The sequence below is a fragment of the Oncorhynchus gorbuscha genome, linkage group LG24 (genome assembly GCF_021184085.1).
Source record: "Oncorhynchus gorbuscha isolate QuinsamMale2020 ecotype Even-year linkage group LG24, OgorEven_v1.0, whole genome shotgun sequence".
NCBI lineage: Eukaryota > Metazoa > Chordata > Actinopteri > Salmoniformes > Salmonidae > Oncorhynchus > Oncorhynchus gorbuscha.
The window spans coordinates 49,174,088-49,201,248 of record NC_060196.1 but is presented as its reverse complement, the minus strand read 5'-3'; the positions used below and the strand labels follow the sequence as shown (position 1 = coordinate 49,201,248).

Sequence of the window (27,161 nt, the reverse complement as noted above, 5' to 3'; positions counted from 1 at the left end):
TAAGGAAGTGGATGGCGGCCAATTTTTTACTTTTAAACTCGGATAAAACAGGAGCTAGTTCTGGGTCCTAAGAACAAAGAGATCTGCTGTTGGATCTGACAATTAATCTTGATGGTTGTACAGTCGTCTCAAATAAACTGTGAAGGACCTCAGTGTTACTCTGGACCCTGATCTCTCTTTTGTAACATTGCAAAAATCATAAAAGTTTTGTCCAAAAATGATACAGAAATGCTAATGCTAATCCATGCTTTTGTCACTTCTAGTTTAAACTACTGCAATGCTCTACTCTCAGGCTACCTGGAAAAAGCACTAAATAAACTTCAGTTAGTGCTAAACACGGCTGCTAGAATTTTGACTAGAACCCCAAAATGTGATCATATTACTCCAGCGCTAGCCTCTCTACACTGGTTTCCTGTTAAGGCAAGGGCTGATTTCAAGGTTTTACTGCTAACATTCAAAGCATTACATGGGTTTGCTTCAACCTACAGTTTCTCTCCGATTTGGTTCTGTCGTACAAACCTACACGTACGCTATGGTCACAAGACGCAGGCCTCCTTATTGTCCCTAGAATTTCTAAGCAAACATCTGGAGGCAGGGCTTTCTCCTATAGAGCTCCATTTTTATGCAATGGTCTGCTAATCCATGTGAGAGACGCAGACACGGTCTCTACCTACAAAACTTTACTGAAGAATCATCTCTTTGGTAGGTTCTATGATTGAGTGTTGTCTGGCCCAGGGGTGTAAGTTGGTGGTCTGTTGATATCCCTCTCGTGGTGTGGGGGCTGTGCTTTGGCAAAGTGGGTGGAGTTATATCCTGTCCTTCTGTAGCTCAGTTGGTAGAGCATGGCGCTTGTGACGCCAGGGTAGTGGGTTCGATTCCCGGGACCACCCATACGTAGAATGTATGCACACATGACTGTAAGTCACTTTGGATAAAAGCGTCTGCTAAATGGCATATATTATATATTATATTAGTTGGCCCTGTCCGACCCCCTCCTTTCTCAGCCTCCAGTATTTATGCTGCAATAGTTTGTGTCTGGGGGCTAGGATTAGTCTTTTATATCTGGTGTAATTCTCCTGTCTTATTTGTTGTCCTGTTTGAATTTAAGTATGCTCCCTCTGATTCTCTCTCTCCCCCTCCCCTCCCGGAGGATCTGAGCCCTAGGACCATGCCTCAGGACTACCTGGCCTGATGACTCCTGGCTGTCTCCAATCCAACTGGTCGTGCTGCTGCTCCAGTTTCAACGGCTCTGCCTGCGGCTATGGAACCCTGACCTGTTCACTGGAGCATGCTACCTTGACCCAGACCTGCTGTTTTACAACTCTCTCTCTCTCTCTCTCTCTCTCGCTCTCACTCTCTCTCTCGCTCTCTCTTTCTTTCTCTACCACACCTGCTGTCTTGACCTCTGAATGCTCGGCTATGAAAAGCCAACTGACATTTACTCCTGAGGTACTGACCTGCTGGTCATCTATGAACATTTGAACATCTTGAAGAACAATCTGACATTAATGGCTATATACTCTCACAATCTCCACCCGGGACAGCCAGAGAGAACTGGCCACCCCTCCGAGCCTGGTTCCTCTCTAGGTTTCTTCCTATGTTCCTGCCTTTCTAAGGGGTTTTTCCTAGCCACTGTGCTTCTAGTCTGCTGTTTGGGGTTTTAGGCTGGTTTTCTGTATAGCACTTTGTGACATCAGCTGATGTAAAAAGGGCTTTATAAATACATTGGATTGATTCATTCATTAGTTCACCACCACACACTCATCATCATCTTTATCAGCATGGGCCTATACATTACATGACAGAGGAAATACAGTGAAGCCCATTTCATGCATGCTATGTTTTGATGTAGGATATGTTAGACTATATAAATTAAACATATCACAAGGTTACTATTTTGCAAGCCCCTTCTGCCTTTTTCATGATGTATTATTTCAGGGATTATTATGCATCTCGCGCACGCGCTGAAATCACTTAATCTCCCTAGTCACATGTTCTATCAACTGTGCCTCAAGACACTTGACTCGCGACTGTTTACTATCAGAAGACAGCACAGAATGGGGAGCCCCGCATGAGCAGAACAGGTAAAATGCACACTCACATTAAACGACGGAATATGCAATGGCATTTTTAATAACTGGAAATAACCCGTGCGTTTGTATGAAGTTGCTATATTGATTTGTCTTTAGCCACATAGCTGTATGTCGGAAGTGTAGCGCTAGGCCTGTGTGAAAGCTCGTGCAGCTAGCCTGAACGCTAACCAGAAAAAGACTTGCAAGACAATTTGACGACTAGATTATATAGCTAGCTAGACGTCAGCTACGTAAGTATTTTCTAGCGATTGTAAATATGCATGGCATTGCTACCTAGTTAAAGACATGTTTGTTTTTCTACCACCATGCTGGACATCTAACTAGTAGAGCTAGTTGCTAGCTATATCTTGCCAATATATTGCACATCGACAGTCATTGCGGTGGAAATTGGTCTGATCACCCTTTCTATACAGAGAACTGTGTGGGTTGATTCAGGCGTTTATTTTATAGCGAGGATCAAATTTCACTTTACGCCTGGTAAATATAGTTCCTAGAGATGATAAATATGCCTTTGTTGACAAATCGTTTTTTTTTGTGTGTAGCCGGCTATTTTTTGGTTGGGGATATGGAGAAGGATATATTTCCTTCTCCAACCACCAGAACGATTCACAAATCAGGGAGTCCAAACAATAGACTCCCGATGTTGTCCCAAAGCTGTTTGCAAGCGATGTTGCTTCTTATTTTAAACAATGGCAAGTACTAGCTAGCCTATGTCTACCTGTTTTTATTATGTCCAAGTTACATGTGCCAACAACACTTGTGACCCAGCATAGTCCAGTGACAGTACCAAAGATAGGTTGTATAAGAGTTGTTTTGGCCAGAGGCCGCCCAGACAGAGGTCTTTACCATAAGAGAAGCGTTCTGTCAGTATCGAACCTTTGATCTCTGAGCGAGGTGCACTGACTGCAGAGACTGAAATGAGCAGCCAGCCAGCACATAGCCTACTCAAACGAAACGATCTGTGTATTGTGAGGTAAACCACTAATGAGGAACTGCAATAATAAGATTCGGTCTTTTGTAGCAACATTTTAAATAGTTATTTTACATTAGATAAAAGCAGAGTCACAGAGCTACACAATGGTATATCATACACTGCATTTGAGGAACAATGAAAAAGTAATTCTGCTTCAAAAGTTGATAAACGTATAACCTCACTTTTGAGAAAATGGCCTTGGAATGTTTTGGTACCTACTGTAGAGCTCTTTGTCTACACCCATTCAGCATCATTCACACCCTCTTAAGCTTTAGCCCCCACCCAAACTCTGACCATTTTACATGGCCTAGGGTGTTGAGAGTTCGTAAATTCATTAGTTATTCTGCGCTCTGGCACACTCAGACGAGAGTGCTCTGAAATCGGAGTAGCTGGTCAGACTGAATTTACGAACGCACCAGAAATGGTTATTTGAATAGTGGAGTCTTTTGTTAAGACATTTAGCTAGCTAAACAATGAGCCATAATCCCAACTCATGACGTTACTACCATGCATGAATCTGCAGGTAGCTATCCAACCAGGTTAAATGTTAGCTAGCTAACATTAGACTTTAACTAGCCAAGCAAATGGCTCTGAGATTCAAATAATAAGATCATACATGTAATGTTAGCTAGCCAACAGTACACTTTAACTTGAAATGAAACTAATTTCTGTCCAAATTCGAAATGTGTAATATCTGAAAATGTAGCTAGCTAGACTATCTTACCCGGGATACATCATAGATGGACGTGTCTCCTGTCACGGATGCCATGGGTGCCATACATTTGAAGGTGTAATCCAGAGACCGGTGTTTTCTCCATCTCTTTAGCTATTTATACTCAGATTCCACTAGTGGAATCTGAGTATAAATAGCTAAAGAGATGGAGAAAACTTGATTCTCCAGAAAGTGGAGAACAACTCTTATGCAGTTTTACTGCGCGATACACGCATTTTGATTTAAAAAAAAGTTTACGTTCAAACGGCTCTTCTGTGATGTAGTGACCCGTGACATACGCCTATTTTCCTGAAACGAGTGACGTGTGTCATGTTGTTTTGACCCCTCACTGTTCAGTCACCGAACAATGACTGATATTGGCTAGTGTAGGACTTTTTTACCAATACATTTGTCACAAATTGCTTATCAGAAACCTCAACCTAACCTCTATAGAGCAAGCGGATGTGACAGTCTCAGAAAAACAACTCCCTGGGTAGTGAATAGATTGTGTAGATAGACGAGGGGGGGAAACTATTTAGTCCATTTTAGAATATGGCTGTAACCTAACAAAATGTGGAAAATGTCAAGGGGTCTGAATACTTTCTGAAGGCGCTGTACCAATACAAACATTGTCATAGCTGTAGTATGAGTCTGCAGGTAGCTACAGCTAACCAACTAGGTTCTATGTTAGCTAGCTAACATTAGGCTTTAACCAGAAATGCAAAGTGATTTCTGATTTGAATAATATTATTACACAGATCATACAAGTAACCTTAGCTAGCATGCCAATGTTCGCTAGCTAACAGTACGCTTTAACTTGGAAAGAAAGTTTACATTTTAGTTTAAAAAGTGATATCTTTGAAAATGTAGCTAGACTCTTACCAGCATACATGGATGAACGCTTCATGGCAGACTGAAACCATTTAACAATTTTTGTTTGTAGGGACATCTTGTTTGGCCAGCGTTAATTAAGTCACCCCGGTTCACACTGACTGTGGCGTGTGCAGAAAGTGTTGTTGTTGAGAAAAGTAGCAAAACTTTTATTATTCTCGATAGCTAACATACTTTCAAAAACGGTGCAGTAAAAAGGGCTGCCAATACATGCTGAACAGCTCATATTATAGACAGAAGCATGGCAGACCAATCCAAACTCATCTCCCAGCATGTCCAGCCCATCCATAATCTCATCATGGCTAGCTGGAATGTTCCTGTCTTTTCCCCTTGCTAAACCAACTAGGCTTGTAGGCTTGACTAGGCTTGACCATTTTATTTGTATTTACGTATGGAATACAAGTTTGTTATTAATGCACAGGAATGTTCCATTTCGTTGTTTTGGAGTCCTCTTGATAGCAATCTGTATAGTGTACTACATCCACTAAAATGGACCCTCAGTCACATGAAAGACGTCAGGCTCGTCCTCTCTACTGGCACTGAATTACCCTTCTCTGTTTCTGGTTTTCCCTCAGTATATTCTGCTGTACTGCTGTTGTCTCCAGTGTTGTCAGAACTCAGAATGCCCAGGGCCTCTCAGCTGATCTGCTGTTCTAAAACACCATAATCAAAGCCTCACGGGAAGCAGAAGAGCTTTATGGCTCTGGGCAGAGGCTACGCAGCCTCTATGTCTAGCTCAGTTTATACCCAATTGGTTTTCAACTGTTTTGGGCCTTCCGAGTCCTACGTCTCGCTCTCTCACACACACACACACACAAACTAACTTCACCTCTTCACAGCAAGTGATGTTCTCAATCTGTTTATAGTAAAGAGGAAGTGAATGATAATGGTGCTCTATTAATATCCCTGATGGTATGAAGGTGTAGCTAAATGTATTTCACTTGCATTTCTCATTTTATTTTCTAAGGTGTTTGTCTAATTTAGCCTTCTGTTTCTTTCATGTGTTCTCATCGTTCCTTCTTCAATCAACTAGGATAATGTTTCTAGGCTACTGGCTGAGGTCATGTACAGGTCAGGAGCACTCAAATGTTTCATGATGATTTCTATTAATGGCTTACAGACTTACAGACTATCTTCATTCTTCAAATGCCTGGGTTGTGTTCATTATTGCACACGTAGCAAAATGTTTTGCAAATTAATATGAAAACAAGCTTTTCTTATTGGACAAGTTAATGTCGGTCCCTCCCTGTTTTGTTCCGTTTGGTCCCAGTGGACCCTTTTTTTTCCCACACAGAGGTGGGATTCAGTGGACCTTGTTACGGTAGGCTAAATCACAGGCAAGTACACTACATGACCAAAAGTATGTGGAGATGAGTTTGTTGGACTGCCAGATGGTGAAGCATCACGCCATCGAACGCTTTTCCCCTGCTCCAGAGTCTAATGGCAGCGAGCTTTACACCACTCCAGCCGGCGCTTGGCATTGCACATGGTGATCTTAGGCTTGTGTGCAGCAGCTCGTTCCCGGGACAAACAGTTATTGTGCTGACTTTGCTTCCAGAGGCAGTTTGAAACTCGGTAGTGAGTGTTGCAACCGAGGAAAGACAATGTTTACCCGCTCCTGCTTCAGCACTGCGGTCCCGTTCTGTGACCTTGTGTGGCCTACCACTTCGCGGCTGAGCCTTTGTTGCTCCTAGAAAAACGGAATTGTTGGAAAGGGGGCAGTCTGACAGTGCCACTTTAAAAGTCACTGAGCGCTTTCGTAAGGTCAATCTTTGTCTATGGAGATTGTATGGCTGTGTGCTCAATTTTTATACACCTGTCAGCAACGGGTGTGGCTGAAATGGCCAAATCCACTTATTTGGAGGGATGTCCACATACTATATATATATACACAAAGTATATTCTCATCCCAATGTAAGTTTGTAGATAGCAGTGCAAGCAATTTACCTATTGGTTTATTAATGCCTTCCATTATATTTATTTGATTCCATCATTAAACATGAATTCAGTGAATTATTGATGTATGTCCTGGTGATATGTAGTACATTATGCAGTACATTATGCAGTACCTAATGTGTTGTTTGCGCTGAGAAGTTTGCCGTTGTTGCAGAGCAGAAGATTACTCTCTGGAGCATAACTTTTAGAATGGAAGTGAAACCTTCCACCAGACATGGCCGTGAACATGCAACACACAACACGTCTCAGTCGTACAGTCCGTCTGTTACATTCCCTGTTACATAGCCTGACTAGTGAGTGATTTTTAGATGAGGATCTCAACATCCTGTTCAGAATTACAAGATTGAGTGATTTAATCAGTTATTCCTTAAGTTTTCTCTTCCTGGAATTCAGAATGTTGGAATAGCCTCTGGATTCTGGGAGTAGAGGCTATAATGAATTAAACTATTAAACTATGTTAAAGAAGAAGAACTCTATAAGGATCCTCAACTATAGTTCTGAGTTTGGAGCCCTTTGGACACTTCTGAAACATGCCTAACTCTGAGAAGAATCTGCTCAACTTCATCATGATGAAATGCAGTGCATTATTATTGACCTATTCACAGCATGTCTCTAGCTATTGTTGGAGATTCGTTTTAATTATTTAATGGGATATTGTCTTTTTAAAAGGGAGAAAAACTCAGATAACTTGAAGGCATTAGTCTTTGTGAGGAACAGATGTTGCAGAGCCAAACAGGAACATAGAGTACGCATATAAAATAATTTATATTTCGATAGTGTGCGCGGTTGATTTATCAAAGCCGGGTTCCATGCGCCTCGTTAATGGGTTTAAGGAGATGCTTTTGTTGGGTGATTTCCATAATTAATAAAGGAAAATGCATAATGCTCTCGCTGCTGCGGAGGAAGGAATTGTGTGTTATGTAGGCTAAGCCTATGTGTACGCACTAGGGGTGTCACGATACCAGCATTGCAATACTCTGAGGAATCATGGCAAGGAATTGTCTTTCCTTTCCTTTTTGCCATGGAAAATCAGGTATTGTGATAACCCGAGTACGTACTTATTTGTATTGCTTTTAAACTTTTTAAATGAATTTATCTTATTAACACTTTGTTCTAGCTAGCTATTTGTGTAGGTAGCTATCAAGTAAACACAATGATAATTGATAATGTACGTACGAAGATGCCCATCCAGGATAAATAATGGAGAGGTGGCGGGGTTTAACATATATATTTTTATTTATTTTGGGAGGTACTTTTTACCCCTCTTTTTTGTCATATCCAATTTGGTATTTACAGTGTTGTCCCATCCCTGCTACTCCCGTACGGACTCTGGAGAGGCGAAGGTCGGAGCCATGCCCAGCCACACTGTTTCATGACACACTGCACGCTTAACCCGGAAGACAACCGCACCAATGTGTCGGAGGAAACACTGTACAGCTGGCTACCGAAGTCGCTAGAGTGTGACGGGACAAGGACGTCTGGCCAAACCCTCCCCTAACCCGGCGACGCTGGGACAATTGGGCACGGCCTCATGCCTCTCCTGGTCACGGCCGGCTACAACACAGCCTGGGATCGAACCCGGGTCAGTAGTGACGCCTCTAGCACGGCGATGCAGTTGTTTAGACCATTATGTCCCTCGGGTGGCCCACGGGTTTAACCTTAATTAAATCAACATGGTTTGAGGACAATTTTAAGACATTGGTGTTTTTTGATGAACGGCATGTCGTCGACTAGTTCATGTTATGTGAAACGTCTTGATTGGTCTTTTCTTTTGGTAGGAGCATGTAGTGTCAATGTTTTGTCTTTCTTTTGTCACAGATCTCCCACAGAGCTGTCAGTCTGAAATGCCATAGTGAATACGGGGTGAGAATTCCCTGGGCTATCCCTGCTCTGTGCTCTTCCTCCATGGAAGTGGTTGTTTTTATGCACAAGCCACTTGACTGTCTCTGTATGTGATTAGAATGTTTTCCTTTGTAAATTGAGACGTGTTATTTTTCAAATCTCGTCCATTCTGTCTTATTAAATCAGTGTATCCTATGTCAGTGACGTTCCAAAGCCACTCAACAGACATTTGAGTAGCCAACACTAGGGTTGGCCGGTACCCACACTTTCATACCGTTCCTGTACCAGAAGGAGGTATTCGGTATTACTGGCAATGCACACAAGGGGCACTATTACTTTCCAAACATACATTTGATGCACAAAACCCATTTGGGCAACAGGGATCTTGATCCAGGAAGGAATTGATCGTATCTGTCGTAACCAAGAAGCTTGATCTGGCAAGCTAGCCATTTGGTTAGCAAACCATGTGGATAGTTGGAGACCTGAGATGGAGTAGTTTATTTGGCATATCTTTGATAGTTAACTTGTATGAGTAGTTGTGTACGGTATACCGCACAAGCCTAGCCTATACTGCGTAGCCTTATGTTGTCTTGTTGAATTCCCCCAAGTGATCCTATTTATACCCAGGGACTGAGGAAAAATGCCAAGCCTTTGCCTTTTTCGTTTCTCTTTTTGTCCTGAATGTCTCTCTTGTGTTTCTCTCAGATAGCCTAAAACCTCATCTATCCTGAGTCTCGGCTGAGGAGGAACACAACGTTGTGACTGTAAGTACTGACTTGGAACAAAGACAGACAAAACGCATAGGCCTGGAGCTGAACTGGATAATATTATTAGTAAATCTAACTTTATTTATACAGCACATTTCAGACAGGGAATGTAACTCGATGTGCTTCACAGGAAAAAAAACGAATGAAAATAAAAACTGCACAAAACGCTTAAGAGGATAAAAAACAAAAAATAACAATAAAAACTAACGACTAAAAAGCACACTAAGGAAAAGCAAAGCTAAAAAAATGTCCACAGTTTAGGCCCCCTCAGGTTGTCTCTCCATGCCTCTTGGTCCTAGGCTTTGGGATAGTTAAAAGGCTGCCTCTCCATGCCTCTTGGTCCTAGGCTTTGGGATAGTTATAAGGCTGCCTCTCCATGCCTCTTGGTCCTAGGCTTTGGGATAGTTATAAGGCTGCCTCTCCATGCCTCTTGGTCCTAGGCTTTGGGATAGTTATAAGGCTGCCTCTCCATGCCTCTTGGTCCTAGGCTTTGGGATAGTTATAAGGCTGCCTCTCCATGCCTCTTGGTCCTAGGCTTTGGGATAGTTAAAAGGCTGCCTCTCCATGCCTCTTGGTCCTAGGCTTTGGGATAGTTATAAGGCTGCCTCTCCATGCCTCTTGGTCCTAGGCTTTGGGATAGTTAAAGGCTGCCTCTCCATGCCTCTTGGTCCTAGGCTTTGGGATAGTTAAAAGGCTGCCTCTCCATGCCTCTTGTTTCTAGGCTTTGGGATAGTTAAAAGGCTGCCTCTCCATGCCTCTTGGTCCTAGGCTTTGGGATAGTTATAAGGCTGCCTCTCCATGCCTCTTGGTCCTAGGCTTTGGGATAGTTAAAAGGCTGCCTCTCCATGCCTCTTGGTCCTAGGCTTTGGGATAGTTAAAAGGCTGCCTCTCCATGCCTCTTGGTCCTAGGCTTTGGGATAGTTATAAGGCTGCCTCTCCATGCCTCTTGGTCCTAGGCTTTGGGATAGTTAAAAGGCTGCCTCTCCATGCCTCTTGGTCCTAGGCTTTGGGATAGTTAAAAGGCTGCCTCTCCATGCCTCTTGTTCCTAGGCTTTGGGATAGTTATAAGGCTGCCTCTCCATGCCTCTTGGTCCTAGGCTTTGGGATAGTTATAAGGCTGCCTCTCCATGCCTCTTGGTCCTAGGCTTTGGGATAGTTATAAGGCTGCCTCTCCATGCCTCTTGGTCCTAGGCTTTGGGATAGTTAAAAAGGCTGCCTCTCCATGCCTCTTGGTCCTAGGCTTTGGGATAGTTATAAGGCTGCCTCTCCATGCCTCTTGGTCCTAGGCTTTGGGATAGTTAAAAGGCTGCCTCTCCATGCCTCTTGGTCCTAGGCTTTGGGATAGTTAAAAGGCTGCCTCTCCATGCCTCTTGGTCCTAGGCTTTGGGATAGTTAAAAGGCTGCCTCTCCATGCCTCTTGTTCCTAGGCTTTGGGATAGTTAAAAGGCTGCCTCTCCATGCCTCTTGTTCCTAGGCTTTGGGATAATTAAAAGGCTGCCTCTCCATGCCTCTTGTTTCTAGGCTTTGGGATAGTTAAAAGGCTGCCTCTCCATGCCTCTTGGTCCTAGGCTTTGGGATAGTTAAAAGGCTGCCTCTCCATGCCTCTTGGTCCTAGGCTTTGGGATAGTTAAAAGGCTGCCTCCATGCCTCTTGGTCCTAGGCTTTGGGATAGTTAAAAGGCTGCCTCTCCATGCCTCTTGGTCCTAGGCTTTGGGATAGTTAAAAGGCTGCCTCTCCATGCCTCTTGGTCCTAGGCTTTGGGATAGTTAAAAGGCTGCCTCTCCATGCCTCTTGGTCCTAGGCTTTGGGATAGTTAAAAGGCTGCCTCTCCATGCCTCTTGGTCCTAGGCTTTGGGATAGTTAAAAGGCTGCCTCTCCATGCCTCTTGGTCCTAGGCTTTGGGATAGTTAAAAGGCTGCCTCTCCATGCCTCTTGGTCCTAGGCTTTGGGATAGTTAAAGGCTGCCTCTCCATGCCTCTTGGTCCTAGGCTTTGGGATAGTTAAAAGGCTGCCTCTCCATGCCTCTTGTTCCTAGGCTTTGGGATAGTTAAAAGGCTGCCTCTCCATGCCTCTTGTTCCTAGGCTTTGGGATAGTTAAAAGGCCAGTGCCAGAGGACCTGAGGGACCTACTGGGTACATAACGTGTATATTTGTTCTGTTTTTAATTGTTCTACTAAACTTAGTCCCAGTGGTGTAAAATACTTAAAGTACTTTAAAATACTGCTTAAGTAGTTTTTGGGGGGTATCTGTACTTTACAATTTATGTTTGACCATTTTTACTTCACTACATTAAGAAAAAAGTATTTGTACTTTTTACTCCGTACATTTTCCTTGACACCCAGAAGTACTCGTTACATTTGGAATGTTTAGCAGGACAGGAAAATGGTCCACTTCACACATCCACAGAACATTCCATGTCATCTCTACGGCCTCTGATCTGGCGGACTCACTAAATATGCATGCTTCGTTTGTAAATGATGTCAGAATGTTGGAGTGTGCCTCTGAGGATCTGTAAATTTTAAAAAACTAGAATGTTGCTGTCTGGTTTGCTTAATATAATTAATTTGAAATTATGTATTCTTTCGATACTTAAGTATATTTTAGTAGTTACATTTGATACTTGAGTAAAAGTTTTTGATTTAAAATATACTTAAGTAGAATTTTACTGGGTGACTTTTACTTGAGTCATTTTCTATTAAGGAATCTTTTATCAGATGAGTCCTCTTGCTCTGTGGTCTGTTTTGTTCTTACTCTATGGTGTCTACTGCTGCAGTCACCCTACTCTTGTTCTGTGTTGTATTCATTCTTGTTCTGTGGTTGTACACAGGTAGTTTTAACCCCTCCTGTTGTTCTCATCCCAGGTTCTGTTGTGTGGTGGTCATGCAGCACCCTAACTTTGAGACCCACCACCCTCTCCAGCCTGATGGAGAGCAGGAGCCTGGCTTTGACCCTCTCCACAACTTCAACAAGAACCACAGCCGTGGTGGGTCAACATGTTCATTAAAGCTATATTGACATGTTAACCCTTTATGGCAACCATTTGAGGCTTAATTAAGCAGTTATTAACACTTCATATTCATAACCAAACACCATTTAATGATGAGCGAATGAGAGTCGGGGGGGGTGCGAGGTAGTTGAATGTGGGGATAACGAAAGACTGACAAAGGAAATATTGATGGAGAAAGGTATGGAGTGTGTAGTGGATTGTTTAACGGTGAGTTATGAACACCGCTGATGACGCCTGCAGACGAAAGATGGGTTAGCGTGTTTAGCTAATGAATTTTCATAGTGAGTGTCCCCAGAGCAACGTCACATGATACACTTCTGTAACTAATGTTGATTGACAGCTCCCAGGAGTGTGTGTGTGTGTGTGTGTGTGTGTGTGTGTGTGTGTGTGTGTGTGTGTGTGTGTGTGTGTGTGTGTGTGTGTGTGTGTGTGTGTGTGTGTGTGTGTGTGTGTGTGTTAACCTGCAGGGCAAATTAGTTATTATTTATGATGATGATTTTAGGTTTGTGACTTCCCTGCGTCTTACTCACGCTTGAGAAATACCCTGAGACATACCGCTGTCCTTTTCCCCGTGACATGATTTAATTGGTAAATGTAATGTGGTAGAAACCATGCTACTGAACATGCCTATTGAAATCTGTCAGAGAAAAGGATGTGTTTAAACATCCATTACTTTGAAGCTGAGCCTCGCTGATCATGTAATTGGTGTCAATGTCGCCTTCTAGTGGCTGCATGTGTGAACTGCTTTGTTTGCTTTACAGGAGGATCTCTGGATAGTAGCAGGTTGTCTTACTCAGAGTCTGAGTCCACCTTCCTTTCCTACAGGTAAGAACTCATGTTGCTGTGTGTGTTCATGCTTAATGTGTGTGTCATTTATATTTTGGTCCATGTCACATGCAGATCTAAAAACTTCTCATCTCTCCCGTTACCCACCTCTCTCCGAAGGAAAGAATGGGATGACTTGTTCCTGAACAGTAATTATCTGGCCAGGATTCGGCAGGCAGGCATCAGTGGCCGATTGCGGAGCAGCCGATTCCGCAGTGTGTGCTGGAAGGTAAACCACTCACAAAGATGGCTCTCAGGTTTCTCTCTCTTCAGAATACTCTGGTATGGCTGTGTCTTACTTGATTATCTAGACCTAGGTAATGGGATTGAACGGTTTTAATTTAAAGAAATGTATAACCCTATGTTTTCTCCCTGATTTGTCATATCCAATTGGTAGTTAGTCTTGTATCATCGTTGCTACTCCCGTACGGACAAAGGAGAGCCGGAGATCGAGAGCTGTGCGTCCTCCAAAACAAAACCCTGCCAAGCCGCACTGCTTCTTGACACAATGCATGCTTAACATGGAAGCCAGCCGCACCAATGTGTCGGAGAAAACACTGTACAGCTGGTGACAGTGTCAGCATGAATGTGCCATGCCTGCCACAGGAGTCACTAGTGTTACGGGACAAGGACATCCTGGCCGGCCAAAACCTCCCCTAACCTGGATGACGCTTGGCCAATTGTGCGTCGCCTCATCGGTCTCCCGGTCGCGGCAGGCTGCGACATAGCCCGGTATCGAACCAGGATCTGTAGTAACACGCTGCGCCACTCGGAGGGAACAATGGATTAAAAGTTAACACTGATATGACTGTTGTGTGAAAGGTGTTTTATCTATAGTGTTTAATGTTTTATTTGCTACTGTGCGGTCGACGGTATCTGAAGGAAGTTCTAGCATGTCTGTTGTCCTCTAGTTGTACCTGGAGGTCCTTCCTGAGGATAAGAGCCAATGGCTCAACAAGACCAAGGAGCTGCGAGCCCAGTATGAGAAGATCAAAGAGACTGTGAGTTATTGTGCGTGTGTGTGTGTGTGTGTGTGTGTGTGTGTGTGTGTGTGTGTGTGTGTGTGTGTGTGTGTGTGTGTGTGTGTGTGTGTGCCAGTCACTGACTCTCTCCCCTCTCGTCTCAGCACATCACCAACCCCCGTAAAGCTGCAGGCCAGCAGGACCTGGTGGTCAACAATCCACTCTCACAGGACGAGGGGGTAAGTGTAGTGAAGCCTGAGTGTCTCTGAATACACCTCCTTATCCATAATGGGGTATATGGACGTCCTAAATATCCCTCTATCACAGGACTAAGGGGGTATCTCTGTTGTAAATGTATATCATACCTTTATTATGATGTAGAGCTAACTGCCAAAATAAAGGAAACACCATTAATAGGGCGTTGGACCACCACGAGCCAGAACAGCTTCAACGCACCTTGGCATAGATTCGACACCTTCCACAAGAAATTCCATAATTTAGTGTTTTGTTGGTGGTTGAAAACGCGGTCTTAGGCACCGTCTCCAGAATCTCCCATAAATGTTTAATTGGGTTGAGATCTGGTGAATGAGTGGGCCATCGCATATATATATATATATATATATATGCCATTTAGCATAGCCATGGTAGCCAAAATAGTGGCCTGTGGACGCTTTTATCCAAAAAGCGACTTACAGTCATGTGTGCATACATTATACGTATGGGTGGTCCCATTTAGCAGACGCTTTTATCCAAAGCGACTTACAGTCATGTGTGGATCTGAGCTACAGAAGAACCCAGAGAGGAACTGGCCAGTCCTCCCTGTGCGTATAACAGAACATGACCAAGCGCAAATGTTCATAAATGCTCTAGGCAGAACAGTTGAAACTGAGCTACAGAAGGACCAGCCAATGAAGGAGTCCTGGGGCACGGTCCATATGATTTACATTGTTTCCATGCTCATCAAACCATTCAGTAAACACTCGTGCCCTGTGGATGGGGCATTGTCATCCTATGGGGGCATAGCCATGGTAGCCAAAATAGTGGCCTGTGGATGGGGCATTGTCATCCTATGGGGGCATAGCCATGGTAGCCAAAATAGTGGCCTGTGGATGGGGCATTGTCATCCTATGGGGGCATAGCCATGGTAGCCAAAATAGTGGCCTGTGGATGGGGCATTGTCATCCTATGGGGGCATAGCCATGGTAGCCAAAATAGTGGCCTGTCCAGCATTTTTTATTCATGATCATAATCATGAGATGTTAATTGCTTAATTAACTCAGGAACCCAACCTGTGTGGAAGCACCTGCTTTCAATATACTTTGTTTCCCTGTAGTGTTTCCATTATTTTGGCAGTTACCTGTATGTCCCTATATTGTGTTATAATGTATTGTAACATAAGTATGGTGAATGGGTTTATGGTGTATTTCCTGGTTCATATGTCCCTGTGCTCTCCTCTCCCTCCTGTCCAGAGCCTGTGGAACAAGTTCTTCCAGGACAAAGAGCTGAGAGGGATGATCAAACAGGACGTGATGAGAACGTGAGTCTGCTACACTTTTAAATACAGCTCTGGTTATCAAATAATGTCACTAAAGTCCTTCTCCGGTCTACTGTATGCCTCTCATATAAACACCATCTTACCTTTCCCGCCACTTCTCTCTCCTCTCCCCTCTTTTGAAATGTTTTCTCTTCTCTCCCTCTATCCTCTCTTGTTCCTCTTTTCTGTCTGTAGCTTCCCTGAGATGTGTTACTTCCAAGAGGAGGCTGTCAGGACCAAGCTGACAGACATCTTGTTCTGTTACGCCCGAGAGAACGAACTGCTACTGTATAAACAGGTACCACTACACCATTAGTTACAAGTTGAACAGGCACACCATGACAGGGCCACCAGGCATGCTGTTGCAACTCCTAGACTAGACCGTATACTGTCCACATTGTGCTACACAGGGAGAGCATGGATGCCCAGTCAATGTCCTAACAGGAAGTGACATACGGCTGGCCACTGGTTAATTAAGTTTAATGATGCTCTGTCAAAACTGATAACACAACTCGTGCATCACGCTGAGAGAAACACAGGCCATGCTGAATCATGTTCTCTTTCTGTCTCTCTCGGTATCTGTGACCTCGCTGACTCTGACTCTCTCTGTCTGCAGGGAATGCATGAGTTGTTAGCTCCTATCGTGTTTGTCCTGCACTGTGACCATCAGGCCTTTCAGCACGCCAGCGAGACTGCGTACCCCAGGTCAGTCACACCGGCACCCCTACTTCACATCTATCTCCTACCCTTCAGTTACACCCTATACTGTCCATTCCTCCAAATTGGTTTGTGTTGATCTAATGCTGTTGTCTTTGGTCCACAGTGAGGAGATGCTGTCTCTACTGAATCCTATGTTCCATGAGCATGATGCCTAGTGAGTGAAATATGCATTTGACATTCTTCTACATTCTAAACGTGGAAATCATATGGACAGGTCAGACTTCTAACATGTTCTTGTTGAGACCCAGTCCATATCACTCCGTTCTCCTGTGTGCGTCTGTTCTGCAGTGCCATGTTCTCCCAGCTGATGGAGACAGCAGAACCCTGGTTCTCCAGCTTGGAGAGAGAAGTCAGAAGGGTCAGTGCTCTTGTTAAAGTTGTAACACTCACCGGCTACTGAAGCTCCATTGTAGCTGCTGTTTCTGCTATTCTAACGTATACCAGCGTTGTATTTCATGTTCATGTTATTCCACTGTTGACATCATCTGAACACTGTTGATGTTGTCTGAACGTTCTCCTCAGGGGAAGGACGAGATGCTGACCAGCATGCCGTTCGCCCGTCCGCAGGACTCGGGGCCGTCTGTTGCCATAGTGACCAAAGTGAACCGCATCCAGGACCAGCTGGTGAAGAAACACGACGTGGAGCTGCACATGCACGTCAACCGCCTGGAGATCGCCCCGCAGATATACGGCATGTGAGTACTGCCACCTGTCTGTGTATTGTCTCTCTAGTGTGTGTCTGCCTGCATCTGTTTAGATGTGTGTGTCTGCCTGCGTCTCTTTAAACGTGTGTTTGCGTCTCTAGTCGCTGGGTGCGTCTGCTGTTTGGCCGAGAGTTCCCCCTGCAGGACCTGTTGGTGGTGTGGGATGCCCTGTTCGCTGACAGCATCACTCTAGACCTGGTGGACTATGTCTTCGTAGCCATGCTGCTCTACATCAGAGATGCCTGTAAGGACCTCCCTCACTGCCCATCAATACATGTCAGTCACATAGATGGTTGGTTACCGTAGTCAGCTATTCAGCCAGTCTTATTGGTGGCGGTGGTCGTCCAGCCGTCGCCGTTCCTCCAGACATAGTCAGCTGTAGACTGTCAGCCATTCAGACAGTCAGCCATAGTCAACCAGCTATTCAGCCAGCCTGCCTGATAGCCTAGCCGTCTGTCTGCTAGCTAGTGTCTGTCACGGAGCCTTGCTAACTCTTAGTTTTTTCCTGTGTCTCAGTGATAGCGAGTAACTTCCAGACCTGTCTTGGCCTTCTAATGCACTACCCACCTATAGGAGACATCCACACCCTACTACACAAGGCTCTGTTCCTCAGAGATCCCAAGGTAAGAACACACACAAGCTGTCCTGGTTCCAGCACACATTCTGTCCTGTCCAGTCTCCTCCATTTGACCACTGACCCGTGTAAACTGTGACTGCTTTGGTCCCATCATGGTGTGGTGTTCCTGACAGACGTGCAGGTCTGATCCGGTGTGACACAACCGCCCCGGGTCGGACTGCATTGTCCAGACGCGTCCCCATCTCCCCCTGGGGTGGTACACGGGGAGATGGGATGGATTGATGCAGATGGGTGACATTTGAGGCGGAAGAGATGAGGGTGGAATGAGGGTTAGGGAAAAGAGGGGTGGAGAAGGGAAAGATGGAAAAGTGGCTGAATCACGTGTTTTTATGATATTTATCCATTTAAGGTGGTTGGGACATGGCCATGATAGTCAGAGTAGTGGGCTAAAGCACAGATCTGGGACTAGGCTATGTGGGGGAGCCCCCACCCAACAGTATTTTTCACACTGTCCCTTTCATCACTTTGTATTGATTTGATCACTATTTAATGAGCTCTATTCACTGATGCCTTTTCCTTTAGAACAATCCTCGGCCAGCCAACTACCAGTTTCAACAGAATCTGGATTATTACAAGACCAGAGGAGCGGACCTGGTCAACAACACCCGGTAAGCAGACACACACACAGTACAGCATGAGGAACAGTCATACATACACACACACACACTGTTTCACAATATTCTGCTAAACTAAGCCTTTCTCTCTTTTCTCCTCTCTCAGTGCCAGTGGCAAGATGGCTCCTCTCAACATCAACAAGGTCTCCAGCAGTCTGCTCAGTTTCGGTAGGAAGCTCATCGCCCCTGCTCTGTCAGGGGGTGGCTCCAGCGGCATCTCTCCAATTAATAGTGAGGTCCTGTCTGCCCCCTCCCCCGTCACTGTGGGTCCTCACCCCCAGGCCGAGCCCTTGTTGTCTGGCCATGCACCCCTGCAGACGCAGACACCACCCCATTCCCAGCACCACCGCCTACTCAAGTCTGAGAGTATGCCTGTCCACCTGAGCAAAGGTGAGGGTCGGAAACACACGCACATGTGCACACACACACTTTTACGCTGAACAGGTACACTGAAGCTCGCATGTCCATACGTACAAGTGCTTAGTTGCGTCACAAGAAGGTTTACTCAATAAGCACATGATAGCAGTACTGGACTCTGGACTGTGTGTGTGTCCACGAGTGACACTATAGCCTTACTCTCCTCTCTGTTCAATGTAGTTTCAGGAGGAGTCTCTCAGGTTCCTGTCCCAGCCCACATTTTCTCTGACACAAAAGGTAACTGCTACCACAGCACCTGCTTGCTTGTGTATGTGTGATGTGCTTGCATTCCCTTTGACCAGTTAGTTTGAACCCTGACCTCTGACTGTCACAGTACTGCTGGCTTTCTGTACTCTTTTCCTCCTGGTTACTTAATCAACCAATAAATGGCATTATTGATCAGCCGTATTGTTCAAACACCCATTCACCCTTGTCTTAATCAATCACTGAACTGTGGCAGTCCAGAGTTTTGTATTTATGGATCCCCATTAGTTCCTGCCAAGGCAGCAGCAGCTATTCTTCCTGGGGTCCAGCAATATTAAGGAAGTGTATAAATATGTTAAAAACATTACAATAATTCACAGATTTCACAACATACTGTGTTCTCAGGCCCCTACTCCACCACTACAACACATCTACAGTACTAAATCCATGTGTGTGTATAGTGCATATGTTTGTGTGTGTTTGTTGCTTCACAGTCCTCGCTGTTCCATACGGTGTATTTTGATATTTTTAAAAATATATTTAACTGCTTGCATCAGTTACTTGATGAGTTCCATGTACTGGCTCTATGTAGTACTGTGTACCTCCCATAGTCTGTTCTGGACTTGGGGATTGTGAAGAGACCTCTGGTGGCATGTCTTGTGGGGTAGGCATCGGTGTCTGAGCTGTGTGCTGGTCGTTTAAACAGACAGCTCGGTGCATTCAACATGTCAATACCTCTCATAAATACAAGTAGTGATGAAGTCAATCTCTCCTACACTTTGAGCCAGGAGAGATTGACGTGCATATTATTATTAGCTCTGTGTACATCCAAGGGCCAGCTGTGCTGCCCTGTTCTGACCCAATTGCAATTTTACTAAGTCCCTTTTTGTGGCACACGACTGAACAGTTTTCCAGGTGTGACAAACCTTGTTGATGGTGTTAAGAAGGTAGAGCAGTGCTTTATTATGGACAGACTTCTACCCATCTTAACTACTATTGTATCAACATGTTTTGACCATGACAGTTTACAATCCAAGGTTACTCCAAGCAGTTTAGTCACCTCTACTTGGTCAATTTCCACATGATTTAGTTGAGGTTTAGGATTTAGTGAATAATTTGTCCCAAACACAAGGTTTTTAGTTGAAATATTTAACTTATTCATTGCCACCCACTCTGCATGTTGTATCTACCTGGAAGTTCTCCCTGGTACAGGCTCTCCAGGACCAAGGTTGTCGACAACTGGACTGGTCCATCTGTTCTTCTCCTCTCTCTCTCTGCTACTCACAGCCCACATGTCTTTCTCTCTTTCAGGCCAAATCTCCAGGACAGCTAGCTCCTCCCCCAGCATAGAGAGCCTCTCTGGAGGGCGGGGTCACACCACTGCATCCCCACCTCTTCCTGTCACCAGGGAAAGTGACACCAGCACGTCGTCTCCGCCCCTCTCGGCCACCAGGAAAGATTCCTTCTTCAACATCACTCGCTCCCGCTCCCACAGCAAGACCATGATGGGCAAGAAAGAGGCTGTGAGTTCACTAGCTCTGCTCTGTCTCTCACCTATCTCCTATTTCTCTCCTCGATCTCCCTCTAAGGATCCACACTCTCTCTAACGCTGTCCCCTCTGTGTTGTGTTAGGAGGAGGAGTTGGAGGCCCAGGTGTCCTTCCTGCAGGGTCAGATCAACGACCTGGAGGCCATGAGCAAGTACTGTGCCAAAATGATGAACACACATATTGGTAAGTCTACCTACTACCAATACAATAGTGGAAAAATCTGCTGTTCTGCCCTTTAGCAGTTAACCCCCAACAAACAGGCGGCAGGTAGCCTAGTGGTTCGACCGTTGAGCTAGTAACAAGGTAAAAATCTGTTGTTCGGCTCTGAACAAGGCAGTTAACCCACTGGCTTGCCAAGTTAAATAAAAAAAAACAGCAACTGCTCCCCGGGCGCCGATGACATGGACGGTGATTTAAAGGCAGATACCCACACTGATTCAGAGGGTTATTTGAAATTCTTCAAAGTTGCCTTGACAGCATTGCACACAATCAACCAAATCTGCCAAATAGTGCTTCTAATAACTCTATTGTAAATACTGTGCAGAGAAATAGTTCAGAGGTTAAGTTGTTTAAAAATATTAGGTCCATTTATCATTTCTACACACATACACCTCCACTTGGCCCGACAAATAAGATTGTTGACCAATCAGGACCTGAATATGACTGCACGTCACATAATTTAACTTTTTTTAAATTTTTAACATGGTTATTAAACATTGATTGCACTCACTCGTATTTTCTAGCCATTCACCAATACTTATGCTATGATGCTGGTCAAATTTGGTGTCGCACACCTGACGCTGCCGCATGAGGCAGACACACCTCTCCAAGCTCTGGGACAGTGCTGGTCAAGTTTGGTGTCGCACACCTGACGCTGCCGCATGAGGCAGACACACCTCCCCAAGCTCTGGGACAGTGCTGGTCAAGTTTGGTGTCGCACACCTGACGCTGCCGCATGAGGCAGACACACCTCCCCAAGCTCTGGGACAGTGCTGGTCAGAAACAAAGAACTTGCTGATGGATGCAAACAATGTTCTCCACAAAAAAACATAGCAAAATGACAATCTGTTTCAGTAGCTATAGTTAGCCATCTACCTAGGTTTCATCATTTAAAATACCCATAATTTGGCCTCCTGAGTGGAGCTTGAGGCGTCACTACAGACCCGGGTTCGATCCCAGGCTGTGTCACAACCAGCCGTGACCGGGAGTCCCATAGGGCGGCGCACAATTGGCCCAGCGTCGTCTGGGTTAGGGGAGAGTTTGGCTAGGTTTGCTTTACTTGGCTCCTGCAGACTGACTTTGGTCGTCAGGTAGACCGTGTTTCCTCAACACATTGGTGTGGCTGGCATCCGGATTAAGTGGGCGGGTGTTAAGAAGAGTGGTTTGGCGGGTCATGTTTCCGACACGCGACTCAACCTTTGCCTCTCCCGAGCCCTTTGGGGAGTTGCAGCAATGAGACAAGATTGCAGTTGGATATCACAAAATTGGGGAAAAAGGGGTAACATCCTTTTATTTACTTATACCCATAATTTACAAGACCGTTTTAGTATTTGGTTGATGATGGTCGGACCCACCTATGTGAAGCTTGCGGTTTGCCTTCAAAATAAAAGTCCCTCATTGAAAGTGATGCAAATAGAGAATCATGCCATAGTTTGTGCTTAACAAGGTTGGAATGTTATATAAATGCAACAAAAGCCAATTAGTTAATTTGACAAATCAGTTCAAATCACTCTGGATATATTAGACTTTAGAATTGCATTGGGGGCATACTGTATTCTTAGGTAAGGCTGTACAGTGCAATAGGAATGTCAATACCCACAATGGGCAGACTGGGGAGGTGATTTCCCATAGTCAGTCCTGCAAGAGCTACGCTGCAAAAATGTGTGGACTCTTTACAGTTGTGTTCTGTGGGTGTCACTGAGTAGACTGATACCCAATTTCATTGATCCACAATCCATAGGTAAGGCTTTACAGTGAAATACAAGTATGCCCCAATGCATACTGAAGTCTAATATATCAACAGTGCGATTTCAACACATTTGTTTTGTCAAATGAACTAATTGTCGTTTGTTGAATTTACATAACATTTCAACCTTCAGTATTATCTAGTCCAAATATTGCGTAATTCCACGATTTGTATCCATTTGCATTACTTTCAAAGAGGGACCTTTTTATTTAGAAAGCGAATTGCAAATTCCACTTGACTAATCCTTATTGTGGCTAGCTTCACATAAGTGTCGGGTCCAGTCTTATTACATTAGTTTGGGGGTAACAGGGCTAGGTAGCTGGCTAGCTTGTTTATTTACTTATCTATCTAGCTAGTTATTTTAATGAACAGAAGTTCGATTTAGAATAGGAGAACAAGTGGCTGCCTGGGTAATACTTAGTCACATGGATTCCTAAATCATTGTTAAGAATATTGAAAATGGTTGCAGTTTCTGGTCAATATTTTCAGGGTGGTTGCATTGGTGCTAGCGAGATACCAAGCTAAAGCTAGCTAGCAATCCCAGAAGTTGCTAATAAAATCTGTATCAAAGATATGAGTGACTTTATCATACTGCAAACCAAAGTCAACATAGTAGGGTGACAGCCTGGCTCCAATTTCCAAACTGTTATCAATGTTGACAAAATGCGTCATTATTATTCTGTATTTAATTTTGACTAGCTAGGTTGAATCAAGTGCAATTGTTTGGGATGTGGCTGGCAGGCAGAAGCGGTAGGATCCCCATCCGTTCCCCCTCAGCCTCTGGGATTGTTGCACGTCTGGGAGAATGTTGGACTACCTTGCTTACGTTTAGTTTTATCCTGCTTGTTGATCCTGCATCTTATTTCAAATGTTTAGACGTTTTCACATTCGGTCGAACAAATAAATGTCTTATTACCAAAGTGCTATTGAAAACACATCGTGGCTGGTGTGTGCTTGTTTGTAGAGGTCTTCATTTCTTCAGCTTTAACAGTGCTGCTGATCGTAGTGGTGGTACTTGTTTGTAGAGGTCTTCATTTCTTCAGCTTTAACAGTGCTGCTGATCGTAGTGGTGGTACTTGTTTGTAGAGGTCTTCATTTCTTCAGCTTTAACAGTGCTGCTGATCGTAGTGGTGGTACTTGTTTGTAGAGGTCTTCATTTCTTCAGCATTAACAGTGCTGCTGATCGAGGTGGTGGTAGTGGTGGTACTTGCTTTTTGTAGAGGTGGTGGTACTTGTTTGTAGAGGTCTTCATTTCTTCAGCTTTAACAGTGCTGCTGATCGAGGTGGTGGTGCTTGTTTGTAGAGGTCTTCATTTCTTCAGCTTTAACAGTGCTGCTGATTGAGGTGGTGGTACTTGGCTTGCACATGCAAATTCAGCGAGCACAACATTCTATAATATAGTTATTATATAATATAGTTATTACGGATCAAATTAAAAGCTTATTTCACATTTTTTGACACGCAAAGACCCAAACGGCATTCCATATCTACATAGTTTTAGTTGATTTATGTTAAGACTGGAGATTTTTTTTCTTCAGAGAAACATTGCGTAAAAACAGACAGTCATGACCCACCAGTTGAGAATCGCTGAGTTAAGCTATAACCACAGTGATGTTTTGAGCAATCTAGGGATTTTAAATCAGTATACACATGTACTCAGTTGTGTGGTTAAAACAGGCTTTATTTTGTTAATTGGTTGGCTGTGTGTTACTGCTATATCTGTGATCTGATGTCTGTCTCAGGTAAGATCCAGGAGGTGATCCTACAGGAGCACCTGGAGAAAGAAGACGAGGTGTTGGTGTCACTGGCTGGACTCAAACAGGTATGTGTATGCATTTGTGCGTGACAAATCGCATTTTACAGTGAAATGCTTACTTACAAGCCCTTAACCAAGGGTTGAGTGAACAGGGAGTACAGTAGGGGACTGAGCACGCACCCGAGGAGCCCCCGTGTTGAGGATCAGCGTGGCAGATGTGTTGCTACCTACCCTTACCACCTGGGGGCGGCCTGTGGAAGTCCAGGATTCAGTTGCAGAGGGAGGTGTTTAGTCCCAGTGTCATTAGCTTAATGATGAGTTTTGAGGGAACTATGGTGTTGAATGCTGCGCTATAGTCAATAAATAGCATTCTCACATACGTGTTCCTTTTGTCCAGGTGGGAAAGGGCAGTAGAGAGTGCATTTGTGGATCTGTTGGGGCGGAATGCAAATTGGAGTGGGTCTGGGGTTTCTGGGATAATAGTGTTGTGAGCCATGACCAGGCTTTCAAAGCACTTCATGGCTACAGACATGAGTGCTACGGGTCGGTAGTCATTTAGGCAGGTTACCTTGGTGTTCTTGGGCACAGGGACTATGGTGGTCTGCTTATTCTTCCAGAACGAGGTGAGTAATCGCTGTCCTGATATCTACAAGCTCTTTTTGGTCATAAGAGATGGTGGCAGAAACATTATGTACAAAATAAGTTACAATTAACGTAAAAAACACACAATAGCACAATTGGTTAGGAGACCGTAAAACGGCAGCCATTTCCTCCGGCGCTTGTAAATATTGGCATTTAACCAATTTAATGTGTTGTCAGTTCGTGTGTTCTTTGTACTCTCTCTGTGTGTGTTCATCATGACTTGCTCTGTGTATTTGTGAATGAATCCTTCAGATCAAGGACATCCTGAAGGGAGCGCTGCGTTTCAACCAGAGCCTGCTGGAGGCTGAGGAGAACGAGGAGATCACCATCGCTGACGACCACTATGACATCGCCTCCAATGCCGCTGCAGCCATCGAAGAACAGCTCGCCAACTGTCACCATGACAAACACCCCTTCCAGGCCACACCGCAGCGTGGCAACGGTGATGGAGAACAGAAGGACCGAGAGGAGGAAGAGCATGAGCACACGGAGTCAGAGCAACAGGTGACCACACACATGGTTATATTCATACATACTCTTTGCATTGTACCCTTGCATACTTTATACTTTGGTACTTGCAAATAGAGACCATTCACACCCGTTCCGATATCCCACCACTTCGTATACATCCCTTATACATCAAATGTTTTCATGCATTGTGGGTAAATGGTGACTTTATTTATGATACAAGGTGATTTGTAGATCAGCCTGTCAGCAGCAGTGTTGAACAAGCCCCTTGTCTCCCCATGCAGGCTTCTCCCCCAGAGTCATCTCTGTCTGTGGGTTCGGAGGGGAAGAACTGGGACGACTACATCCTGGTCTCGCAGGACGGAGAGCTGCAGCCCACCGAGGGAGGGGCCGAGAGGACCCCTCCAATCAGACTGCTCCGTGGCTCGCTCAGGGTGGAGCCGGAGGGCGTGGGGTTGTTCCAGGACCCCCTAATGGGTGCAGCGTCTGGCTCCTCCAGCCCAGACGAGGGCAGCACTCACAGCAAAGACTATGACTTCACCATCGTCAACCCCCAGGACCTGTGAGGGACTATACTGTACAGATTTGGGTGGGAGTTACCCCTAACCAGAGATGTAGGATCAGTTTATCAATCCCCTTATCCCCACCTTAACCATTAGGGGGAGAAATGCAAAACTGACCGTAGATCAGTCTTTAGGGGGTTACTTCATCCCAACCTGGAGGATATGCTGTTTCACAGGGGCAAACCAATGTGCCACTGCTGGATGAAACTTGCACATGTGGACTGGGCTATGACAGCCAACCTACTGTCAGGCAGTCGCCAATACTTTATCATTTCCTCTGTCTGTCCTTATGTCTGACACATTACCCTCTCTAACCTGATCGGTATTCCTTGAATACTATAGATCTCTCCTATGCCTATTGCCTGCCCTCCTGTATGCTTGGGTCTTAGCAGTTATCCAACCCCACCTCTTGACTTTAATAGGAATACCCATTTTGCCACAAGATGGCACCACTAGACAGTTCACTACAGGCTACCCTCAGGAGCTGGAATTCATACTGCATTTATCAGTGTGGGGAATCCTTTCCCTTCTCTCTGTATGTAGCAGTAATTGAAGGGTAGGGTACCCTGTTTCTCCAGGTAGGGGAGCTGTCTGTCCATCTAATGCCTGTGTCTAAAGATGACTTGTCTTACCGCCATTCATCTCTTCTTTGATTGGTCTTTAACTGTTCAAGAGAAGTTGCTCCTAACATATCTAGGATCAGACTCCCAATCGCTAGTCCTTCACCTACCATTAGGGGGTTTTAAAATATCTGATTCTGTATCGGTTGTTGGGGACAACTTCTAACCAGTGCCTGTAAATCATTGGCAGATTACCTGACTCCCACTTTCTCCTTGATGTTGTTAGAAGCTATTTTAACCTGCACTGCATTACAAGGTGGAAGTTTTTGTTTTTTAAGAAATTAATTCAAATTTATCTATGGAATAATAACATAGGTTTCATTATTTCCGGTGTCCCTGTATTTAGTTCTCTTGCTTCCTGTGGTAGCCAAGTAAAGCATTGCACATAAGGGATGTCCCTATAACCCAGATTAACTAGACCAATAAAAGCATTGCTCTTGCTAAAGTATGCCTGTGTCGTTGTGGCTTTGTACTGCTTTTCAACAGGACATAGTAGTCTGTAGCAACATGCTGAATTGTGAGTACAACGTAACTCTTCAGCTGTACAAATTGAATAGAGCCTGACCTCTTAGTGTGTTTTGGTGAGTGTCGGTCAGTGATCACCAGACTGATGTGTGTGTGACATTTGAAAATGCCAGTTCAATACTTTGTGGCTTCTCTTTGATGTCAGGCCCAAGTTGTGTCTCTCTGATTGCATGTGTGGCTATCAAGAGTCCAGGGTCAAAGCTGTGTGATTTTT

General features: G+C 44.6%; 1 protein-coding gene across 3 annotated transcripts; it reads left to right on the top strand.

Annotated features, from left to right (window-relative positions):
• Window positions 1-1,981: 1,981 nt before the first annotated feature.
• Window positions 1,982-26,870, top strand: LOC124012934 (TBC1 domain family member 5-like). Of its 3 annotated transcripts, XM_046327008.1 has the most exons (24): window positions 7,287-8,207; window positions 8,444-8,488; window positions 9,173-9,231; window positions 12,096-12,217; window positions 13,003-13,066; window positions 13,187-13,295; window positions 13,978-14,067; window positions 14,193-14,267; window positions 15,498-15,565; window positions 15,758-15,860; window positions 16,179-16,267; window positions 16,386-16,436; window positions 16,571-16,640; window positions 16,805-16,977; window positions 17,088-17,230; window positions 17,503-17,609; window positions 18,146-18,231; window positions 18,344-18,627; window positions 18,835-18,891; window positions 20,170-20,381; window positions 20,491-20,590; window positions 24,116-24,195; window positions 25,024-25,275; window positions 25,524-26,870. In XM_046327008.1, the coding sequence occupies exons 4-24, from the start codon at window positions 12,115-12,117 to the stop codon at window positions 25,803-25,805; spliced, it is 2,598 nt and encodes an 865-aa protein (XP_046182964.1). In that variant the 5' UTR covers window positions 7,287-8,207; window positions 8,444-8,488; window positions 9,173-9,231; window positions 12,096-12,114; the 3' UTR covers window positions 25,806-26,870. The 3 variants fall into 3 exon arrangements, with proteins under 3 accessions (XP_046182962.1, XP_046182964.1, XP_046182963.1); XM_046327006.1 differs by lacking the exons at window positions 7,287-8,207; window positions 8,444-8,488 and adding an exon at window positions 1,982-2,084; XM_046327007.1 differs by having other exon boundaries at window positions 7,287-8,488.
• Window positions 26,871-27,161: the final 291 nt, after the last annotated feature.